Consider the following 21,379-nt stretch of genomic DNA (forward strand, 5'->3'; position numbering starts at 1 on the left):
TAAATAAATAAAATCTTAAAACAAACAAACAAAAAAACTTGGAGAGAATTGTGAGAGTCAAAGGGCAAGAAGTTTTTTAATAATAGAGGCAGAACTACTTTAGTCTTCACACCTAACAGGAGTTTGCTAGTTAGCTACTTAGTTGGATAAAGGGAGGTCTCACTTTCAAATTCAGGCAGTCAGCATTTTGAGTCTGTCGGTGTAGTTGGCAATAATTACGAGAAATCAACATATTCAATGGATTCTGACTAAATTTAGCACCTCATTTATATTTTAGATTGCTTTATTACTTTTTCATTTGTGGGTATAATAACCCTGTGAGGAACACAGAACAAATATTATTTTTCGGGGCGCCTGGGTGGCACAGCGGTTAAGCGTCTGCCTTCGGCTCAGGGCGTGATCCCGGCGTTACAGGATCGAGCCCCACGTCAGGCTCCTCCACTATAAGCCTGCTTCTTCCTCTCCCACTCCCCCTGCTTGTGTTCCCTCTCTCGCTGGCTGTCTCTATCTCTGTCAAATAAATAAATAAAATCTAAAAAAAAAAATATTATTTTTCCATATTTATTTATTTATTTATTTATTTATTTATTTATTTTTAAAGATTTTATTTATTCATTTGACAGAGAGAGACAGCCAGTGAGAGAGGGAACACAAGCAGGAGGAGTGGGAGAGAAAGAAGCAGGCTCCCAGCGGAAGAGCCTGACGTGGGGCTTGATCCCAGAACTCCAGGATCACACCCTGAGCTGAAGGCAGACGCTTAATGACTGAGCCACCCAGGCGCCCCTATTTTTCCATTTTTGTAAATGAATAAAATAGAGAGCTAACTTGTCTGGTGTTGCAGAGTAAGTAACAAAGTTGAGGTCAGGAGCAGGTCTCGTAACTCCTAGTTCAGTATTTTTTGTTTGTTTAAGATTTATTTATTTGAGGAGTGAGCATGAGCAAGGGGACAGACAGAGGGAAAGGGAGACAAGCAGACTCCCCGCTGAGCAGGGAGCCTGATGCGGGGCTCAGTCCCAGGACTCGACATCATGACCTGAGCCAAAATCAAGAATTGGAGGCTTACCCGCCTGAGCCCCCCAGGCGCCCCCTGGTTTAGTGAATTGTGCTTCATCCACCAACTTAGGTTGTGACCGGTGATTTTTCAGATGTGCATCTGTTCTGTGGCTTAAAATAAAATTTGGCTCATAGGTGTGCGACAGTGTGAAATGAGATTTTTCATTTATTCAGCTGTTTTGTTTACTGTATTAGTGGTTTTCCACTTTGGCTGTGCATAGCACTGCTTCGGAAAATCTGAAAACACGCGCTTGTATCGAGTCCCCCTCCAGGGCTGCTGACTGGTAGAAGTACATCTGGAGGGAGGGAGCAGGTGCGTGTATTTATAACCATCCAAGTAGACAAGCCAGCAACAAACCATTGCAGGTGATTCTGAAGCACCCCCAGCGCACTGCAGTGCCTCCAACTGCTAGGAAGCTTAGCGTCAGGTACCCGCACATTGGCAGCATAGTAATCCATCATAAATACGATTTCCTTTTCCAGTTGCTGTCTCAGAAATTCTAGGCATGAGAGAGAGTATAATATCGGCAGAATATTAGATCTTAAGGTGACCTTTAGGTATCACTTCATGTGATTCTTTATGGGCAAGTAAATATTTAAACTACATGTTTTTGTCCTTTCATATTTTCAAGATCCTGCCCCTCCGTCTGTAGCCAAGGCAGCTCTTGTCTAAGGGGCTGGTGTCTTGAGGTCCTTTCATCTTACTTTATTAAATCTATTTCTGTTCTTTTATTATTCCTGTGATAACTCCGGAGCTAATTCATGGAGGAAAGTAAAAATCTTATTGAATAATACAAGATTTCAAAATTTTTTTTCTTGTGAAATTCTGAAATGTGGATATTGGTAGAAATTACATATGCAGTTTATGAAAAATGATAGATGAAAAAAAGGAAGTTCAGACTCTGAAGTTTTTTACATTTGTAGCTAATAGGCCTTTTTTTTAAAGGTATTCTCTTAAAATAGCAATTGCTGGTAATGAAAATAGAGTTTCCTTTTCCGAAGGAAAAAGGGGGGAGTGTCTTGCAAATATATGATCATACTCATCCCCTTTTGGTTTTCTCTTTCCCATTTTTTTTAAGTATACATATATATGAGTTTATATAAAGTTCAAAAACAGTTAATATAAAGCTTAATATAAAAGTTTAAATGCAGGGGCACCTGGGTGGCTCAGTCAGTTAAGCATCCACCTCTTGATTTCGGCTCAGGTTGTGATCTCAGGGTCGTGAGATCGAACCCTGCATTGGGCTCTGAGCTGGGCATGGAGCCTGCTTAGGATTCTCTCTCTCCCTCTCCCTAAGCCCCTCCGCCACCCGCACTGTGTGTGTGTGTAGTGTGTGTGTGTCTCTCTCTCTCTCTCTCAAAAAAAAAAAATTCAAATGCAGAACTAATCTGGTGTTAGATGTCAGGATAGTATTTGACCTTGGTCAATGGAAAGAGCAGGAGGAGGGCTTTCAGGGTGCTGGTTATACAGGTGTGTTCAATTGTGAAAATTCTCCAAGCCGTTGACTTATTTGTGTACTTTTCTGTATATTTTTTTAGTACTTAAGTGAAAAGATTTTGAAAATTCCTGGATATTTATTTTGATTTTTTTTAAGTTGGTTACTGTTTTTATGTAGATAAGTGGCAGTATTAATTTTTGTGGGTTAATCTGCATGACAACTTGGAAGTCTTTTTTTTTTTTGTTCTAACAGTTTGTTGATTCTGTTGATTTTTCTAAGTAATGATCACATCATTTGCACGTAATGAGTTTTACAACTTCCAATTTTAGACTTTTTTTTCCCTTACAGTCTTGGATCTCTAGTACTACATTAAACAGCTGGAGTGATAGTTGACATAAACTGTGTTAACCAGTGGAGGTGATAGTGGGCATTTTTGCTTTGCTGGCTCTTAAAGGTCATGCATCTACGGTTTCTCCATTACTCCAGTGTTTGCTCTAGGCTTTGGCACTTAAGTGTATCAGGTGAAAAAAGTTATCTTCTTTCTAGTTTGCTATGCATTTTTATCATAAATAGATGTTGAATTTTATCAACTGCTTTTTTTGTATCAGTGATGGTGCAATTTCTTGCTCTGGGTTCTTTTTCTCCTTTAATCTACTCATAGGGTAAATTTCTGGTCAGATTTTCAGATGTTGAATCTTTCTGAGATAAACTGTACTTAAAAACAGGTTTTATTTTTTTACTACATTGTTGGATTTGGTTAGCCAGTACAATACTTGGAATTTTTGCATCTACATTTACTAGTGAAATGGGGATGCAGAATAAAGACTGTGTAAGCCTAGGGGCGCCTGGGTGGCAGAGCGGTTAAGCATCTGCCTTCGGCTCAGGGTGTGATCCCGGTGTTGTGGGATCGAGCCCCACATCAGGCTCCTCTGCTATGAGCCTGCTTCTTCCTCTCCCACTCCCCCTGCTTGTGTTCCCTCTCTCGCTGGCTGGCTCTCTGTCACATAAATAAATAAAATCTTAAAAAAAAAAAAAAAGACTGTAGAAGCCTTATAAAAAGAGCTAGGTATCACTCTTCTTTTTTCTAGAATAATTAATATAAGACAGGAATTGTTACTAGAAGTTTGAACTTACCTGAAAAATTGTCTAAGTTAGGTTAAAGGGGGAAGTCTTGGGAATGCCTGGGTGTCTCAGTCAGTCAAACATCTGACTTTTGATTTTGGTTCAGGTCATGATCTCAGGGTCCGGGGATCAAACCCCATGTGGGGCTCCCCACTCATCGAGGAGTCTGCTTGAGGATTTCTGTCCCTTTCCCTCTGCTCCTCTGCCTGCTTCTGCCCCCCCAAATAAATAAATAAATCTTAAAAAAATCTTTACCAATTCAGTGTATTTAAACCTATATTCATCTGTTCAAGACTGTTATTTCTTGTGCCAGTTTTGGTATATTCTACTTTTCTAGGAAGGCCTATTTCATCTAGATTTAATTTTTTAGAAAATCTGTAGCTATTTTACTTTGTATTTTATTTTATTAAAGTTTTACTGTTGAGTCTTACTAATCTTTTCAAAGAACCAGCTTGTGTTTTTATTACCTGCTTTTTTCTTTATCTCATTGATATCTGCCTTTATTATTTTTCTTCCTTCCTTTGAGTTTTCTGTTAATCTTTGCCAGTTTCCTGGGTTGAAAACTTGACTTTTCTATTTGTAACCCTTGCTTCCTGGGAAATATATATTGCTTTGACCTTGTCCCACAAGTTTTGGGCATGGACTATATATATTATCATCGTATTCTCAATAATTGATTTTCTTTCTGATTTTCTTTTTAACCCCAGGAATTTATTAAGCTTTAATTTTTATTGCCGTGTAGTTGGAAAACAGTCTGTAGATAGGTCCTTTGGAGCTGATTGAGGCTTCCTTTTTGGATTAATATGGGGTCCGTTTCTTGTTTTTAGTTCTACCTGTGCTCGGAAGAGTGTATATTCTGTGAGTCTGGAGTTCCGTGCGTGTTCTCATATCTCATTTCCAAGCTGTTAGGCATATGCATATTTGTAATTAATATATATTTATTGTTTTTCCTTTTATGTATATATGTCTTTATCACTTATGATATATATTTATTTATGTGTATTATATATTTTTTTACTTAAATCCTATTTTATTAGTTAAGATCATTACCCATCTCCCTTCCATGTCATTATTTACCTCATATCTTCCTCCATCCTTTATTTTCAATACTTTACCTTCATGCCCCCAAGCAACCACTGATCTGCTTTCTGTCACTAGAGATTAGTTTGCTTTTTCTATAATTTATGTAAATGGAGTCAAACAATATGTACTCTTTTGGGGGAGGAGGTGGGTCAGGCTGCATTTCCTCATGATTATTTTGAGATTAATCCATGTTGCATGTATCAATAGTTTATTCCTCTTTTTTAAGCTTGCACAGAACGTTCCTATAACCATCGTTAATATCATTTTTTAAACATTTCTCTAAATGGATTGCTGAATAGCAAACACATTCCTGCACTTAAGCACTCATTTCATAGCAATTAGGTACCGCTTTTATAAAGACCATTATTACAAGTGTTTATAAACACTTCTCTGAATGCATCATAGAAGGGCTAGTACATCCATTCCCTGAAATACACTCTTCTCAGAGTATCCTGAACATATAGTTTTTGTTAAAACTTTGTTTTATTGAGACTCTATTGATCTTTTATTGAGGAACTTTATAACATGTGTTTTTATTTTTCATTAATACATGTGCTTTTATTTTTTTAATCAAAATGTATTTGATATGTAACATTGTGTAAATTTAAGATATGCAGCATGTTGATCTGACACATTTCTCTATTCTAATAAGATTGTCGTTGTAGGGATAGCACCTCTATTATATCACATAACTACCATTTCTATTTTGTGGCGGGAATAATTAAGATCTAGTCTCTTAGCAAATTTGCTTATAATACAACATTGTTGTCCATATTCACTACACCGTGCCTTAGATCTCCGGGACTTATTCACCTGCTAGTTGCAAGTTGGTCCGCTTAAACAACGTCTCTCCTACCCCGCAGCTCCTGGTAACCACCGTTTCACTCTCCGTTTTTATGAGTTTGGCTTTTTTGGACTCCACTTAAAAATGATATCATGCAGTATTATGTATCTCAGTATAATATGCTCAAGGTCCATCCATGTGGTCACAGGTGGCAGAATTTCCTTCTTTTTCATGACTGAAATATATATATTTTATTATATATCACATCTTCTTTATCTGTTCATCCATCATGGACGCTTAGTTGTTTCCGTATCTTGGCTGTTGTGAACAATGCTGCAGTAAACGTGGGAGTGCATGTATCTCTTCGATAATCCTGTTCCGTTTCCTTTGTGTATATACCCTGGATTTCTGGATCAGATGGTAGTCCAATTTTTAATTTTTGAGGGACCTCCATAGTGTTTTCCACAGTGGCTGCACCGATTTACATTCCCACCAACAGTGCACAAGGGTTCCCTTTGCTCCACATCCTCGCCGACACTTGTTACCGCTTCTTGATGATAACTTCTGATAGGTTCACACCTATGGTAGCTCATGCGGTTGATCACATTTCCTCGATGGGTAATGATACTGAGCATCTTTTGGTACCTGTTGGCCATCTGTATGTCTTCTTTGGAAAAATACCCGTTTAGTTCCTCTGCCCATTTTTTAATTGGATTGTTTGTGTTTTGTTGTTACCGAGTTTGTAGGACTTCTTTATTTCAGATATTAATTCCTTATCAAGTATATGGTTTGCATATTATTTTCTCCCATTCTGGATGTTGTCTTTTCATTTTGTTGAATATTTATTTCGCTGTGCAGAAGCTCTTTTTTCTTTTTTTTTTTTCTGTAAGATTTTATTTATTTGAGAGAGAGAGAAAGAGCGTGCATGAGCAGGGGAGGGGGGAGCAGAGGAAAAGGGAGAAGCAGGCTCCCTCCTGAGCAAGGAGACTGACATGGAGCTCGATCCCAGAACCCTGGGATCGTAATGTGAGCCAAAGGCAGACACTTAACCGACTGAGCCACCCAGGCACCGCATAAATAAAATCTTTAAAAAGGGGGGCGGGGCGCCTGGGTGGCTTAGTCGGTTAAGCATCTGCCTTCAGCTCAGATCATGATCCCAGGGTTGTGGGATCGAGCCCATGTCGGGCTCCCAGCTCAGTGAGGAGTCTGCTTCTCCCTCTACCTTTGCTGCTCCCGCTGCTTGTGCTTGGGATTAACTCACCTTGGTCATGACATATATTCTGTTTTCAGTGTATTGCTGGATTTGTTCAAAACAATTCTTTATAGAAGCTTTCATTGGAATGAAATTTTGTCCCTGTTCTTTTCACAGCATCTCTGGAAGCTGATGGTAGAAGAGTCAGATTTACTGGGTCAGCTGAAGGTAATAGTTTAGCTGTGTTTTAATTCTTGAAATGATGCTAGTGGGCAGGGACTTTATTCTCTAGGCTCTCCTGAGAGCATTGGCTGCCGGGGCCCAGTCTTCCAGAGTAGCCTCACTTGTCCTCCCTCGTCCAGGAGGGCAGACTCTCCCCAATATTACCCATGTGCTATAGCACAAAGGTTTGGGTGTTTACTTTCTTCGGCAGAACAGACTTGCGTTGCCATTGAATGAATGACACTAAAGACACACCAGTTGTCCTGCCTTGAGGAGTTAGTTGCGAGGTGTGCCCCTGTTAGATACCAAACGCCTGTATCCTTTTGTAGGCTGGGTTCACACTGATGAGATTAGAAACGTCATGTGTAATGACAACAGTGAGGAGCTCCCTGCTAGATTACTGAATTGTAAATTGAAATTCTTTCCGCAGATTATTAAAGACTTTTACCTTCTGGGACGTGGAGAACTGTTTCAGGCCTTCATTGACACAGCTCAACACATGTTAAAAACACCACCGACTGCAGTTACTGAACATGGTAATCGCCCTGTGGGCCTGAGAATTACCAGTTGACTGATGACATAGGGGGTTTGTTGACTGCTGCTAAACCGTTCAGTCTGTTCCACGTAAGAGCAGCCTGGTGAGTTAGAGAGCAGTGTTTCCAAAGATGGAAGGCCCTTCAAATGGGTTGCACACTGAGGTCACTGGGAGTAGCCTCTTGACCCTTCCTGGAAGAGTGGCTACAAATCAGGTATTTTATCAGATTATAGTCCTACATTCCTTACGGGACATAACGGTACTTATTGCCACTTATATTTGAAATCTTTAGGTTGCGAATGATGGAAACCTAACCCGAACTAACCTAGGTGGAAAAGGGGAATTTATTTGTTCTACTCTGAATAGAGCCTCTGGATCGGCCTGGCTTGAATCATGTTCATATCCCTAAACAAAATAGTGTAACAGGGTAGAGTCTTATATTCTGTTTGAACGTGCCTGGGTCACCGGCCTCCACCTAGCATCAGCTGTTGTCAGCCCTACTGAACCACATGGATAATCCTGGGAGGGGTGATTCTCCAAGGAAAATGGGGTGCTATTATCAGCAAGAGGAGGAGGAACCGCCTGCAAGGCCGGCAAAAGCAGCCCGTCTGCACGGCGCTGCACCGTTAGCGTCAGGCAGGCGGGAGCAGAGTGGGAAGCCAGCGGCGTGTGGCTCCGTGACGTAGCCCAGCATTCTTGTCAGCCCATGTGCTCCTCCTTGCAGACGTGAATGTGGCCTTCCAGCAGTCTGCACATAAGGTCCTGCTGGATGATGACAACCTTCTCCCTCTGTTGCACCTGACAATCGAGTATCACGGGAAGGAGCATAAAGGTCTGCCGTTCTTTCTTGCATCTTTCTGCCCCTACGGGTTCATCATCTGTCCCATCGGTGCTTCTGCCCACCTCCACAGAAACTGTATCATTTTGGACTTTGGAAGTCCCCTTGTCTTGTGCCCTATTTTATACTGGAGGAGAGAGAAGTCCAGAGAGGCTAAGTGGGATGCCCAGGCCGTGGTTTTTTGTCCTGCTGCTGGAATGGTCTCTATTTATTTCTAGGCACCAGACTTTAAGGCTGAAAAAAGAATCTGAGAACCCTCCTAAAAGAATCTCACATAGACTCCCCCTGCCTTCTTCTTCAAGTCCCCTTTTTGTTGCCTGTATGCTTCTGACGCTGCAGGCTCGAGTGAGCACTCCCCTCATGACCGTGACCCACCTTGTCGAAGCCCTGGTTCTGGATGAGCAAAGTCGTCTTTTCTCTTCTTAACAGATGTCGCTCAGGCAAGAGAAGGGCCTTCTCGGGAAACTTCTCCCCGGGAAGCCCCTGCTTCTGGCTGGGCAGCCCTGGGTCTCTCCTACAAAGTGCAGTGGCCACTACACATTCTCTTCACCCCTGCTGTTCTGGAAAAGTGAGTATTTCTGAATTTCTCATAGGTAAATATGACCTGACTTCCAAGGGTAGAAGTGATCGGGAATAGAACTGGGGGGAGCAAGGTAACCACGCAGCTGGTGGTTGTACACAGTCTATAAATCAGAGGCTGCAAACTCGGATGCGTGTGTGGACCAGACATAAAACCTTAGCAAGTGAAGCTGCGGACACGGGGCCATGGGGGGTGCTGGGTGCTGGGATGAATGGGAGGGTCAGACCCTCAAACCATCAGTGTGGTGGTGGTGGCGTGTGTTTCTTTTTTTAAGATTTTATTTTTTAAGCAATCTCTTACCCGGTGTGGGGCTTGAAATTACAACCCCGAGATCAAGAGTCACAGGCTCCACCGACAGAGCCAGCCAGGCGCCCCGTTGTCATTTTTTAAGTTGCAAAATAAGCAGTTTACAGACTGCAAGTCTGTGGCCTCTGGAAGATGCAGTCTTGGGCACCAGTGGAGAATCTGGCCTTGTTAATTCCATCAGACTAGCAAGTTTCCTCCCTAAAACTTTCGTAATTTTTTGTTGATCTACTTGGGAAGGCTTTCCAAGCCCAAATGTTTCCTGTGGACTTGAGCCACTACAGAGATCACCTTCTTACCCCCAGGGTGAGGCGGTGGGGACAGCTGAGCTGGGGGTGGAATACAGGAGCGGGACCCCGACATGGTTAGAGACTCTTGGATCAGCTTTGTTCTTTATCCTGAGAGCCTGCCGGGTGCTGTCACTCAGCCCCGTCGGGACCTCCTGTCCCCAAGTCAAGGAGCCAGACGTCTAGGGGAAGGGAGGCTGGAGAAGCATGCTTGGCTAGTGGTCGCCTGTGAAACCCGTCCCCACACCATTGAAGAATCTCTCAAATCCTGTGCTGGCCCCTGCCCTGGTTGGAGGATGGCAGTGTTGTGCTCAGGCTAGAGGAGTGGAGGAAAGGGAAATACATGAACAAAAGGGCCGCTCTTCATCCCTCTGCTCCTGTTCCCAGTCATCTCTACCTTTTTGGGTAGAGAAGCTTAGGGCGTGAGAGCCTAGGCATGGAAGGGAAAAGACGAGGCTGGTCGAGGGAGATTTCTGTGGCAGGTTCAGAGCCCACAGCCCACCTAAGCAAGCTGCATGGACCTTGTCCTGGAGCCTTCTCAGCTCCCACTGTCCCACAGGCAGACAGTCCATTTACAGCCTCACTTGATAGACTCCGAACACCCTTGAGGAAGTCAATCTCAGATGTATTATTTAAAACGGATTATGAGAATTTCCAAATATAAAGTATGGACCACAGGGATCCCCCACGTCTACGTTACCCAGCTTCAGTAACTGCCAGCATTAGGCTGCTCGTTTCATCTGTTGGTTTCGCGAGAGCCTTATCCAGCAAAGGCATGTTTTTAATGTAACTACAGTGCAGTTATCGCAGCCAGTCAGATGAACAGTAAATCCTTATCTGGTATCTGGTACAGACTGAAATTTTCCCAGTTATCAAAAAATGTCTTTTTATGTTTCGGTTTGTTTAAATCAGAATCGAAACAGGGTGTACTATTTTTACTATGTTGTTCCATTAGTAATAGATGATTTTAAAAACCAGATAAGATTGGTTTCTGCAGGTCTGCCTACGAACAAGTAAATTTATCCAATTCAACTAGGAATCAGCTGTTCTTCCCATGCGTGTTCTCAGAGTGGGGCTCAGCATTAGGCAACTGGTCCGAGCTTGCCGGGAGGCAGGAGTTAGGGAGCCCTCGATTGCATTCTCTTTTCTTTGGGACAGAGAATCAGATTCACCAAAATCCTTGCTTCCTAACACGTTATTAGTCTATGCAAGACCCTCCTTCCTTCTTACACATATGCCGTCAAACCACTTCCCAGCACAGAAACTAGAACACCGGCAATAGCGCCCCTCGGCCTCTGTGGTCTTCCCCAGTTTCCCTCCCTTGGCTCCCCCAGCCCAAAGTCCCCACTCTCCCGCAGTCATGTTTTCTGTCCTTTTAATATTTAGTTTTAGAACATCTATATATATTCCCTCAAAGTATGTTTTTTCTCTACCCGGTTGTTTTAAGCATGAGGCTGTATGGAACCTGCGATTTACCTTCTTTATTCAGAACCCTACTGCCGGGAGTCCTCTTGGGTTGTGCACTCATTTTTACCGCTGTGCGATATTCCACCGTGTAAACAAGCCACAGGGAATCATCCGTGGCCATTCTCCTTTCCTTCCTGCCTCTTGGGGGACGGGTGGCAGGCACAGAGCCGTGGGGTGTGTCATGCAGGTGAGGGGGGCTGAGGGTTTGTTCCTGCGCGGCCCGACGCGTCTGTCCCAGGTACAACGTCGTGTTCAAGTACTTGCTGAGCGTGCGCCGGGTGCAGGCGGAGCTGCAGCACTGCTGGGCCCTGCAGATGCAGCGCAAGCACCTCAAGTCCAACCAGACGGACGCGGTCAAGTGGCGCCTGAGAAATCACATGGCTTTCTTGGTGGATAATCTTCAGTACTATCTCCAGGTCTGGGCTGAGGGATGAACAGGAGGAAGGGGTAAGAAGGAAAGTCTGGGTGGTTGGCAGGATTTACCGAAGAGAGACTGCAGCCCTGCACTGGATGAAATGTCGGGGCTTGAGAAAATTCACAGATTTTATCCCTGGCGGGGTTTCCTGGTGGCATTTTAGAGGAAGGCGGGATAGATGGCTGAAGGAGGAGTTTAGGGTTCTTGCCAGCAACGCAGTGTTTCATTCTTACTGATTTGACCCTAATTTTTAGAGTTGGCTAGAAGGTCTGGAATCTATAGGGCTTAACCGAGTCAGTCGGTGGAGGGGATGTGGCGTGAGGTGGGGGGACCTGCCGGAACTTCGGAGGTTTTTAGGCATTAGGCAGATAACTTTCTACAAGGCTAAGCAACGTAAGGGGGCCTTTGGTCGGCTTTGAAGTGGCTTCAATAGGAGAGAGAATTTCTCTTTCATATTAGCAGGCATCTTCATGTTCTCGAGTGCTAGAATATGCTAGGTACTGAAAGTATTTGTGTGTCGCTGCCCACCAGGTAGACGTGCTCGAGTCTCAGTTCTCACAGCTGCTGCATCAGATCAATTCTACCCGCGACTTTGAAAGCATCCGATTGGCTCACGACCACTTCCTTAGCAATTTGCTGGCTCAGTCCTTTATCCTGTTGAAACCTGTAAGTAGGGCTGTTGGGTTTCCTCAGGCCGGTTCTAGCCTGACTGTTCTCTTAGATCCCGGGTTGCCAGGATGTGGAACTATCGTTAAATTGTTCGATCTCCATTTTCAGACCTTTTTAACAACTTAAAACTAAAACGGAATGTTAAGAGGGAATTTAAATGTCTTTGAATTTCTGAAATATTGTATCTTAGGGATGTGGTGAGCAGCTATAGAAAAAAGAGTGTGTGCTGAACCCTCAGAGGGAAGGATTTAATTTAAAAAACCTTCCTGATACCACAGCAAGACTAACGAAAAGCATACAGTACTTACTTTCTTAGCCATCTTTTGGATCAGGATTGACCAGTTGAGAGTTGTTTTCACGGACAAGTGGAGTAGTCTCCCTCTACGTGTATGTGTGTACGTACACGTGTACATCTCCTTCAAGGTAATTATTCTCAACCTTGGCTACACATGGGAATCACCTGGAAGCTTTAAAAAATCTGGGACCCCAAGCACTTGAATTAGAATCTCTGGCGTGAAACCCAGGCACCAGTGTTTTTTAAAGCTCACAAGTGCATGCCAATTCCAGAATGGAAAGTGGGGAGGTTGAAATGACTCCTCATAGTTTCTATGATTATATAGGTTACATAGATTACACTTCATCTCCGGTGTCAGCCGGCTGTTCTCCCTCAGGGCTGCCACACCACAAACACTACAGACTTCTCTGGCGTTCGTATTCGGAGCTATTTTGCTGCACTAAGGGAGAGCGGGTTACATAGATGCCACTCCCAAGGGCTCTTTCTGTGAACTGACAACACCAAAAGCCGTTGTGACAGGTAGACTGCCCTCGTGTGGCCTGAGTGCCTCCTTGGGAAAAAGCAGATCAGAGCAGGTGTCACCATTAAATATTTATTGAGTGCTTACTTTATGCAAGGCACTGGGGATACAAAGAGGTATAAGTCATGGCTCTGCCCTTAAGGAGCTCACAATCTAGTTGGAGAAACAGAACATACGTACATACACAGATCAGTAACAACACAGGTGGCCTGAACAGAGGCCAAGAGAACAGTACAGATAATATATAGAGAGAAGCAGGGGGTCACCAAAGGCTACACGGGGAAGGGAGTGCTCCACTGAGAAGGTAGACCGTGAACTGGCATTAAGAAGAAGATCCCGGGCATAGGGAACAACAGTGAAAGCAAAGCTTGGGGCAGGAGCACACTTGGTGGGTCCCAGAAACGATGACTAGTGTGATGTGGCTACAATGGAAGCTTTGTGCTGGGGTAACTAAGAGATGATAGCATCTTTGCCAGGAAGGGAAGAGTTTGGTTTACACTTGCTGCATTTTGAGGGGCCAGCGGGACTGACATGTGACGTTGTCTCTCCTGAGGTCAAAGAATGGGAATATGGTCGCTCTTAGACTGTTTTCCCAAATCTTTAATTTCATAGGTGTATCTTCCTTCTTTTCCTAATACCAACTGTTTCCTGGGTAGGTGTTTCACTGCCTGAATGAAATCCTAGATCTCTGTCACAGCTTTTGCTCACTGGTCAGTCAGAACCTGGGCCCGCTGGATGAACGTGGGGCTGCCCAGCTGAGCATCCTGGTGAAGGTGAGTCGGCCTGGCTGTTGGCAGCACGCAGGCCTGTGCACAGGGGAGGGGTGGTTTTGCCAATGGGGAATCACGATCTTGCCCTCTGAGTCAGTAAAGCATTTCCCCAATACGGACGTACACACAGAAGTAACAAGATACAAAGATTAAAATGTTGGTATCAGTTCATTTTGAAGCAGATAATTATGTGCCATCTCAGCATTCAAAAATAGTTCAGCCATGAATAGTTTCTTCAGCCCACAAACATGCACTGGCTCTGTTCTCACATTCTCCTATCCACTCTCCTTACTTCCTTGAACTGGGATTGTAATTATCTGACTCCAACAAACACGCAGGCTCTCCCCGACCCCAGTATACAACCAGAATATATTAATTTGAAAGTGGATGCTAACTTTCTACTGAGAATGGGAGTGTACTTTCACAGAAAGCCATGCTATCTGTGGACTTGGTACTAAGACGACCCTTGAGGAGCTAAGAGAAGCGAGGCTGTGGGAAGGGCAGCTGGTGCTGTAGAATTTTGAGCAAGGGTTTTTCAAGGAGCTGCCCCCTCCTGCCTCATCCACATGGACAGTTGGTGAGTCTGAGAGGAATGAAAGCCCGAGTTCTTCTCTCTGCAGGGCTTTAGCCGCCAGTCTTCACTGCTGTTCAAGATTCTCTCCAGTGTTCGGAACCATCAGATCAACTCAGATTTGGCACAACTACTCTTACGACTAGATTATAACAAATACTACACGCAGGCTGGCGGAACTCTGGGCAGGTAGGAATAAGCCTTGGGGAAAGTCTGTGGACTGTGTGTGTGGCTTTTTAACAAGTTATAATTCCAGAGCTGGGAGACGTTAGCCACTGTCTCGTCCAAATGGCCTCATTTTATAAACAAGGAAACTAAGGCTCAGGGCTCTGTCTGATCATCTTTATTAATTTTAAAGCCATCACCATAGTAAAATACTAAAGCTCCTGATGCTGAGATGGCTTTTTAGTTTTCAGCTGGGCTGGAAGAACGAACTGGGAAGTGGAGTGGCTCTGGCTGCTTCCCAGTTCTCACATGAACCAGCTGTGCGGCCTCAGGCCCCCTGCCCCCTGCCCCCAGCTGCCATGCCTGGGAAAGGTGGTCTCCCCTTCTGATTCTTAGCTCTTTAATCCAGTAGATCGGTGGTGGTTGGCTTTTCTCAGACGTCTCTCCTGTTTTTAAAAAGCACTTTATTGTTCACCTTTCTCTCTCTCAAATGTCCTCAAGCAGATTTTTCCTAAGTGATTTTAGCAGAAGAGTTAGTCTTAGAAGATGACATTATGTAGATCACAGGTTGCCCTGATTCCTCTTTCTTTGAAGAAAATCTTGGGAAAGCATATTTGATGAGGCTCTTTTTTTCTTTTATAGTTTCGGGATGTGAAAATACCTCGTTCACAAACCGACGGTCTCTCACCACGTTCCCAAATCTGTGACGGAAGATTGAAAACATCCCACTTTCCAGCCACTCGACAAATGCCTGCAGCCTACTGAGGGCCCTACCTTTTCCTCCTGGAAGCTGCTTCTACTGGGCATTCACAGGCACAGACCCTTCCCCTGTGGAACGGTCTACCCCACCTTAGGGGAGTTCTTAACTCACCCAGCACGCAGGACACGGGTGCCAGCTCTCCCTCTGCTGACCTTGCAAGATCCTTCACATTGACAGCATCTGTTGGACACATCCATTTGCTGAGCACCTACTGTGTGCCTAGGTATTGGTCAAGCTGCGAGAGACAGCAGTAAGTAATAACTTCCAATTATTTCAGACGGTAAAAGGGCAATTCTAGCTGTTGACAATGTATTTAAAATATTACTATTTTAACGAAGAAAAGGAGTCCTTATGAAAAAAAGATTGGGTTCTAATTCTTAGATTTCAAATATTGAAAACTGCGAGTCTAATTATCCCCTCTTGGAAGAACCACAGGAGTTAAGGTTCCCCTAATCTGGCCCAACTGTTAACTCTAATTATTGATGTTCATATTGGTGTGAACCAAAATAAATGTTGATTGAACAACTCCCTCTCTACTGAAGAAGAATGCAGCATTCCGGCCTCAGTCTGTAGCCGGTGATTGTGGTGCTTATCTGATACTGTGAATCAGATCTCCTCTAGCACATACTGCGTCCTCAATTGTGTGCTGAAGGTGACCCGTTCCACCAAACTACGGCCTGCCACCCATTTTTGTAAATCAAGTTTTATTAGAACCAGCCACACTCATTTACCTACTGTCTATGGTTGCTTTCATGCTATCACGGCACAGGTATTTGTGACACATCAAATGGTCCAGAAAGCCTAAAATATTTACTAATTGGCAGGAAACTCTTTTTAAATTTAAACTCCTGCTTCAAGGAATGAGAGGACATCAACAGGGATGCTGCTACGAGTAGCAGTAGTAGAGAAGGAAGCTTCTAGTAACCGTGACAGCAATAAAAGTTATAAAATTGGACCCCTGGCCAGAGTTTCTAACATTTCCAGAGTGGTCCCTGTGTTTCTCGTGTTTATCCTTGCAGAAAGTCATCCCATCAGGCTTTAGGCACTGCCCTTTCACAGCAGTTGGTGTGTTTTCCTTTTTAGGTCTCAGAGTACAGGACCCACAGGTCAGGTGTCAGCTCAACTCTAAAAAGAAGATTTTTTTTAATTGCCAGGAAGTGCCCAATTCCATTCAACTTTTGCTACATCATCTATTGATCTGGGCCTACTGTAAAATCAGGTTTTTGGCAGTATCTAATTTTAGCCCAGGATAACCTTTTGACAAAGATGCACCACAGAAAATTTTAAAATTCGCTTCTTGTTATTTTCCTTGGCTAGCTGTTGTCCTATGAACAAACAAGGCTACTGAAAACCGCAGAGAAGGTACTATGTTTGTCTGTCTTGCTCTTTGTTCTGCGATTAAAAGAAATGGATGAAGAAATCCCAGTTACTACAACCAAAGAGATTCAACATTTATTTTATCATAAAAGTCCAGGAAATAAAACTATATACAAGGTCCATGCAAGGAATCCAGTTACACACAAGACACATTTAAAACCTTGTTTGTTAAAACACAATCTCCACAACAGGGAATAAAATCAGTAAGACCGAGCGAGTATCCTTAGTGAGAAACATAATCATGTTTGTATTTTGGATGCTGCTTGAATCCAATTCTCTCCCCCACAATGAGGCACTGGATCACCCACTCTTGGGACACCACAGGCAGCTGCAATGCTTCCGCACACTTCAGCACCGAGGCTGGGCAGGAGGGATCCGTCACCACCACGTCAAATACCCCTAACGCAATATCTGCAGGAAGCAGGGGAAGGTGAGTGAGGAGAGGACACCCGGGTTAGCCTTCCATTAAAAAAAGATACGCTTCCTAGCCAGTACGTCGCGCTGTGCCCAAACTCAAGCCTTTTATGTCAAACACTGTTACTGATCACAACCGAAAGGGAAAGTTATAATCACTATATGCTAACCTTGCAAACAGGTTTACGAATATACCACTGGACACGAGCAGAAGCATCAACAGCCCTGTGCCTCACTCCTAGTAGCTCACCTCTTGAAGGTGGTACTTTTCTTCTTAGAAACATGGACAAGGTCCCCCAATCAGACCACAAGGCCTAACACCTACGGGTCTAAGGACATCCTTGGAGCAATAACACCACACACACTCTCCAGGTACCTTTGTTATGGGCACTTGAATGGTGCTGCTTCACGGAGGCTGCCCCCCCAGTCATGAGGATCTCAGACCAGAGCTCCAGGAAGTTCTGCTGTTGGTCTGACACCAAGAGTACCTTCAGATTGTGGAAAGGGTTTTCACGGGGTTGCCTATGAAGGAGTCAGAGACATAGCACCTTGGAATTGGAAAAGACCTTAGCATGACAGATTACATCCAACAAGAGCCCTTCTGCAGAGGGACTGGGGCACATGGGAGTGTTTTCCAAAGCCCTGCACCACTCCCCTTCTCTCCTGTGAATCATGTGTATTCTCTGGGATCCGGGGCTTCTAAATCAGCCCTTCTGCGGTCCAGGTCCACCCTGGGGTTGAGAATAAAATGCCTTGCTTAAAACTTAGTCCCCTAACCTTAGAGGTCGAGAATACTGAACCTACATGGAAATCCTCACACATTTCCAAAAGGTCCTTAACTAGGATGCCTCAGGGACAAACTAGATAAGCTGCTGAAAGGAACTCACTCAAATTCTCTAATTTATCCTAGGATAATTCTAGTTGCTAGAAATACTCTCACCTAGATTCGCCCCCTCCAAAAGCTTGCCGTCTTCCTGCCTACCATCCTAGATGGGCTCTCAAATACTCACCAATCCAGAATTCTTTGCTCCTCAAGGCTGTACCCAGCAGGAAGCAAATAATTGCGGTAATTCTGGAGCTGGTTGGCATGGCAACTATCATGGACCCAGACATGAGACACACAAGGAATCCCACTGGCAAGGCACAGGAAATACTTCCGGGTTCGACAGTGCTGATCTGCAATTAGGAGACACTGGTAGGCTGTGTTACACTGGAAGAAAAGAAACAGAACCAATGGGTCTGATGACTTCTACAGAAAGCCCCTAAATAACAGCCCTGAGTCGCAGAGAACAGATCTGAACACTTCCAAATACTACCCAAAATGGGGTTGAGCCTATCCTTCTGCCCAACTCCTTCCTTTCTCAATGAAAGGCCCAAGTGACTTCCCTAGCCACTCTCCCTGCCTCACCTGCAGGTTTTTCTGGGGGCCTAAACCCTCAAGGACAAACCCAATCCCAGGTATTCAACCTTCCAGGCTGAAAATCAGCAACACTGTAACGGATTTCTATGAAACACAAATTTTAATCTGCTTTTGTCCCAGAAGCAGAACCACGGCCTTTAACAAACAAGGGCTCTAACTTCTCTTCCTTACACACAAGTAAAAATTCTATTTCATGCAAAATCTTGTAGCAGTGTCCCAGTTCCTGAACTGTCTACCTGGTGTACCCACACTCCCCATCCCCTCCCTCTCAGGCTCTTCTCATCACTGTCCCTCCGGGAAGCAACACAAAGAAACGCCTCACCTGGGCTTCATTGAAGTCTTCAAGAATATAGCCAGCTCCTGCTCGAAGCTGGGATTCTGTATACTGCTTGTTGAAAGGAGGAATTTCTAAAAATTCTATTTAAAAAAACAGACAACCAAGATCATAATTACTAGTTGGTTTCTTATTCACTACTTGAAGCCTGCTTCTTAACTGCCTCCTTTTACACTCCCCCGCTATCTCCACAGCACTATATCCCAAAGACAGACAGATCAAGGGCTTTCCCATGGGTCAGAAAGAGCTCTGTCAGGAAAACTACAAAATGCTGCCGAAAGAAGGGACAAGAGCAGAAGGGGTGGGAAAGATGAGAAATGGGGTAGGTCCTACCTAGACCTAAAAACACCAAAGGTTTCTGTGCTGAGTCATGGGACTGTTAACAGGGATGGACACACAACCAGTTCCCGTGGTTGGTATTCCAGTTTGAGTAACCCTTACCATCAGGAAGCTGTCCCTTATGTCTACCCTCAATCTCTCCTGCAGACTACGCACATTCATTTCTTCTAATTCTGCCTGCTCGGGGAGATGAAGAGTAGCTGACTGCACTTCTTCTAACAAAGCCTCCAAATTCCCCCTTCATCAGTATTTTTACCCCCACAGACTAGAACTTTGATGAACCAGAATGCTCAAAGTATGGTTTCTAAAATGTAACCGATTAAGTGAAGATTAGCCAGAAAAATCCTATTCCAACCTTTTTATTGAAAACTATCTACCTTTGATGATCTTGAAGTACCTCAGGACACTGAACATCAATGACTGCATTACAGTCTTGAGGCTGAAGTAGAAGTTATGAGAGATGAGGCTGAAGCTGTAATGACCCTAGGCAATTAGAAATTGCTTCTTTTGACCAAATATCTGCTCCTCTCATATATAAATAACACATTAAAAAAAGAAAAGAAAAAAAAGCAAGACATTAGAGATTTTAGTTAATTAGGATTTCTGAGAAATTAAGTTCTAATGAACTTACCACAAATAAAAAACCCAACCAAATTCGTAAGAGTTCAGTGCCAGGACCACTCCCCGTCCCCCTCATGCCCCGTGGTAAACGCTGGCAGAGCAGACCCCTTGCAGAGAGGCCAGCCCTGTGGTGCCCTCCCTGCCTGCTGGAGCTGCCCGGAAGTGCTCATGCCCCACGCTCAGGCCTCTACACCTCCGGGCAGGTCTGCCTGGCCAGCCCATTCACCTTCATTGCTCTTTTCTTGACCAAGCATTCTCCATGTTCCTCTGAAAATGAGAGCTCAAACTGGAAACTCTAAGGGTTGTAAAAAACACAGAATATAGCAGGACTATTTCTCAGTCTTGTCACCACATCCTGTTGATCCATCTCAATACATCTTGTCACAATTTTCAGTACCAACACTCTACTGCTGAGTCGCTGCCAAGGCCTCTCGTGGTCCTTTCGTTTTCCCAAGACTTCTATGGTATGTCTGCTTAGTCCAGGTCTGTCTCTAGTCCTGACCTATTTAGATTTTAATCCCCAATTATATTTCCTTGCATCTGTGTAATCAAGTATTATCCCACCTAGGCAGTAGCAGTCCACTCCTCTACTTTTTCTCTTTTTGGATTTAATTTTCTTTATTTGCAACTTGTAAGTGGCCCTGCCCCACCAGAGGCTAAAATGAACAGGTTTTTAATTCCATCATCTAAATCAAGGACGAAGGCACTACATGCACTCAACTCTAGAGTCAAATCCCCATGGCTGATGGGTCATATGGTGTGCCTCCCAACAATAGCAGGTGCCACATTCTTAATTCATTAATAAACAGGTCTCATTAAATGGATTCAAATATTTTATGAGCTCCTGATCTAAAGTAGCATCTAAGAGATTCCCATTTATCTGCAAGTCATACCACACAGTTTCTTTAAAACGGTTAATATTCTGTTAGAAGATTGTTTTAGTACAAATGTCTTTAGGCTTCTTGAGATTGAGGGGGACATTCAACGTGCCACAAATATCAAGGACTTTGGTACTGCTGGGCAATGTCCAATGATAAAGGAGCAACATAAAACAGATATGTTCACTATAACCACACTTTCTACAAGAAACCTGGATATCGGGGCGCCTGGGTGGCTCAGTTGGTTAAGTGTCTGCCTCTGGCTCAGGTCATAATCCCAGGGTCCTGGGACTGAGCCCTGCATCAGGCTCCATGCTTAGCCCTGCCTCTCCCTCTGCCTGCTGCTCCCCCTATGTATTCGTGCTCCTATCAAATAAATAAAATCTTTAAAAAAAGAAAGGAAAGAAAGAAAGAAACGAAACTTGGAAATCTCTCTAAAAAATGTCCAATTTCCTCATTTAGACAAGGCCTACGTCCCCTCACTTTTGGTTACAAGGTTGGGATTAAAAACATTTGATAGATAGTAATGGAGGGAATTTTTAGGAGTTTATTATCACACAGGGTCACAGATTTTTAAGGAACTGGACAGTCTGCATCTCATACCAAAGCTGGCTTTCTTGACCATGCTGTACCAACCCACAAATAAAACATCTATAGAACTGCCTTATGAAGTCCTGGTCTAGGGAAGGGCTAGGAGTGTGTTGGAGAATGAGGAAGGTCCATGGTCTAGCAATACTGTAAAAGCAAAAGAAAACAAGACCACAAACACTGTTTTGATGCCACAACACATCTCAGCACAATCCTCAAGGGACTCTTACGATCACAGTAAAACTACACTCTTGGCTAGGAAACGCTTCATATACCTTCTCTCCAATGATACCTATCTCAATGCTGTCTGACAAAAAAGGCTGGGTGCACACACAACC

The 21,379-nt window shown here is 43.9% G+C and overlaps 2 protein-coding genes across 4 annotated transcripts in view; one reads left to right on the top strand and one right to left on the bottom strand.

The window, feature by feature from the left end:
• TUBGCP4 (tubulin gamma complex associated protein 4) overlaps window positions 1-16,503 on the top strand; it is a 35,042-nt gene extending 18,539 nt beyond the window's left edge. The window contains exons 10-19 of one of the 3 annotated variants that reach the window (XR_005831938.1): window positions 6,851-6,901; window positions 7,326-7,431; window positions 8,155-8,262; window positions 8,698-8,836; window positions 11,144-11,321; window positions 11,852-11,986; window positions 13,461-13,577; window positions 14,195-14,334; window positions 14,953-15,320; window positions 16,388-16,503. Coding sequence is in view for 1 of the 3 variants with exons in the window: in XM_040620518.1 (XP_040476452.1) it covers window positions 6,851-6,901; window positions 7,326-7,431; window positions 8,155-8,262; window positions 8,698-8,836; window positions 11,144-11,321; window positions 11,852-11,986; window positions 13,461-13,577; window positions 14,195-14,334; window positions 14,953-14,965 (987 nt within the window). In the remaining 2 variants the exon portion in view is untranslated. Of the gene's footprint in view, window positions 1-6,850; window positions 6,902-7,325; window positions 7,432-8,154; window positions 8,263-8,697; window positions 8,837-11,143; window positions 11,322-11,851; window positions 11,987-12,321; window positions 12,413-13,460; window positions 13,578-14,194; window positions 14,335-14,952; window positions 15,597-16,387 lie in introns of those variants that run through there. The other 2 variants (XM_040620518.1, XR_005831939.1) reach the window with 2 other exon arrangements.
• The window catches only part of TP53BP1 (tumor protein p53 binding protein 1), a 68,308-nt gene continuing 63,429 nt past the window's right edge, over window positions 16,501-21,379 (bottom strand). The window contains 4 exon segments of the mRNA XM_008702163.2: window positions 16,501-16,858; window positions 17,238-17,383; window positions 17,872-18,071; window positions 18,604-18,698. Of these exon segments, the coding sequence (XP_008700385.2) occupies window positions 16,671-16,858; window positions 17,238-17,383; window positions 17,872-18,071; window positions 18,604-18,698 (629 nt within the window). The 3' untranslated portion in view covers window positions 16,501-16,670.

This window comes from Ursus maritimus, unplaced genomic scaffold (genome assembly GCF_017311325.1).
Source record: "Ursus maritimus isolate PB19 unplaced genomic scaffold, ASM1731132v1 scaffold_35, whole genome shotgun sequence".
Lineage (NCBI taxonomy): Eukaryota > Metazoa > Chordata > Mammalia > Carnivora > Ursidae > Ursus > Ursus maritimus.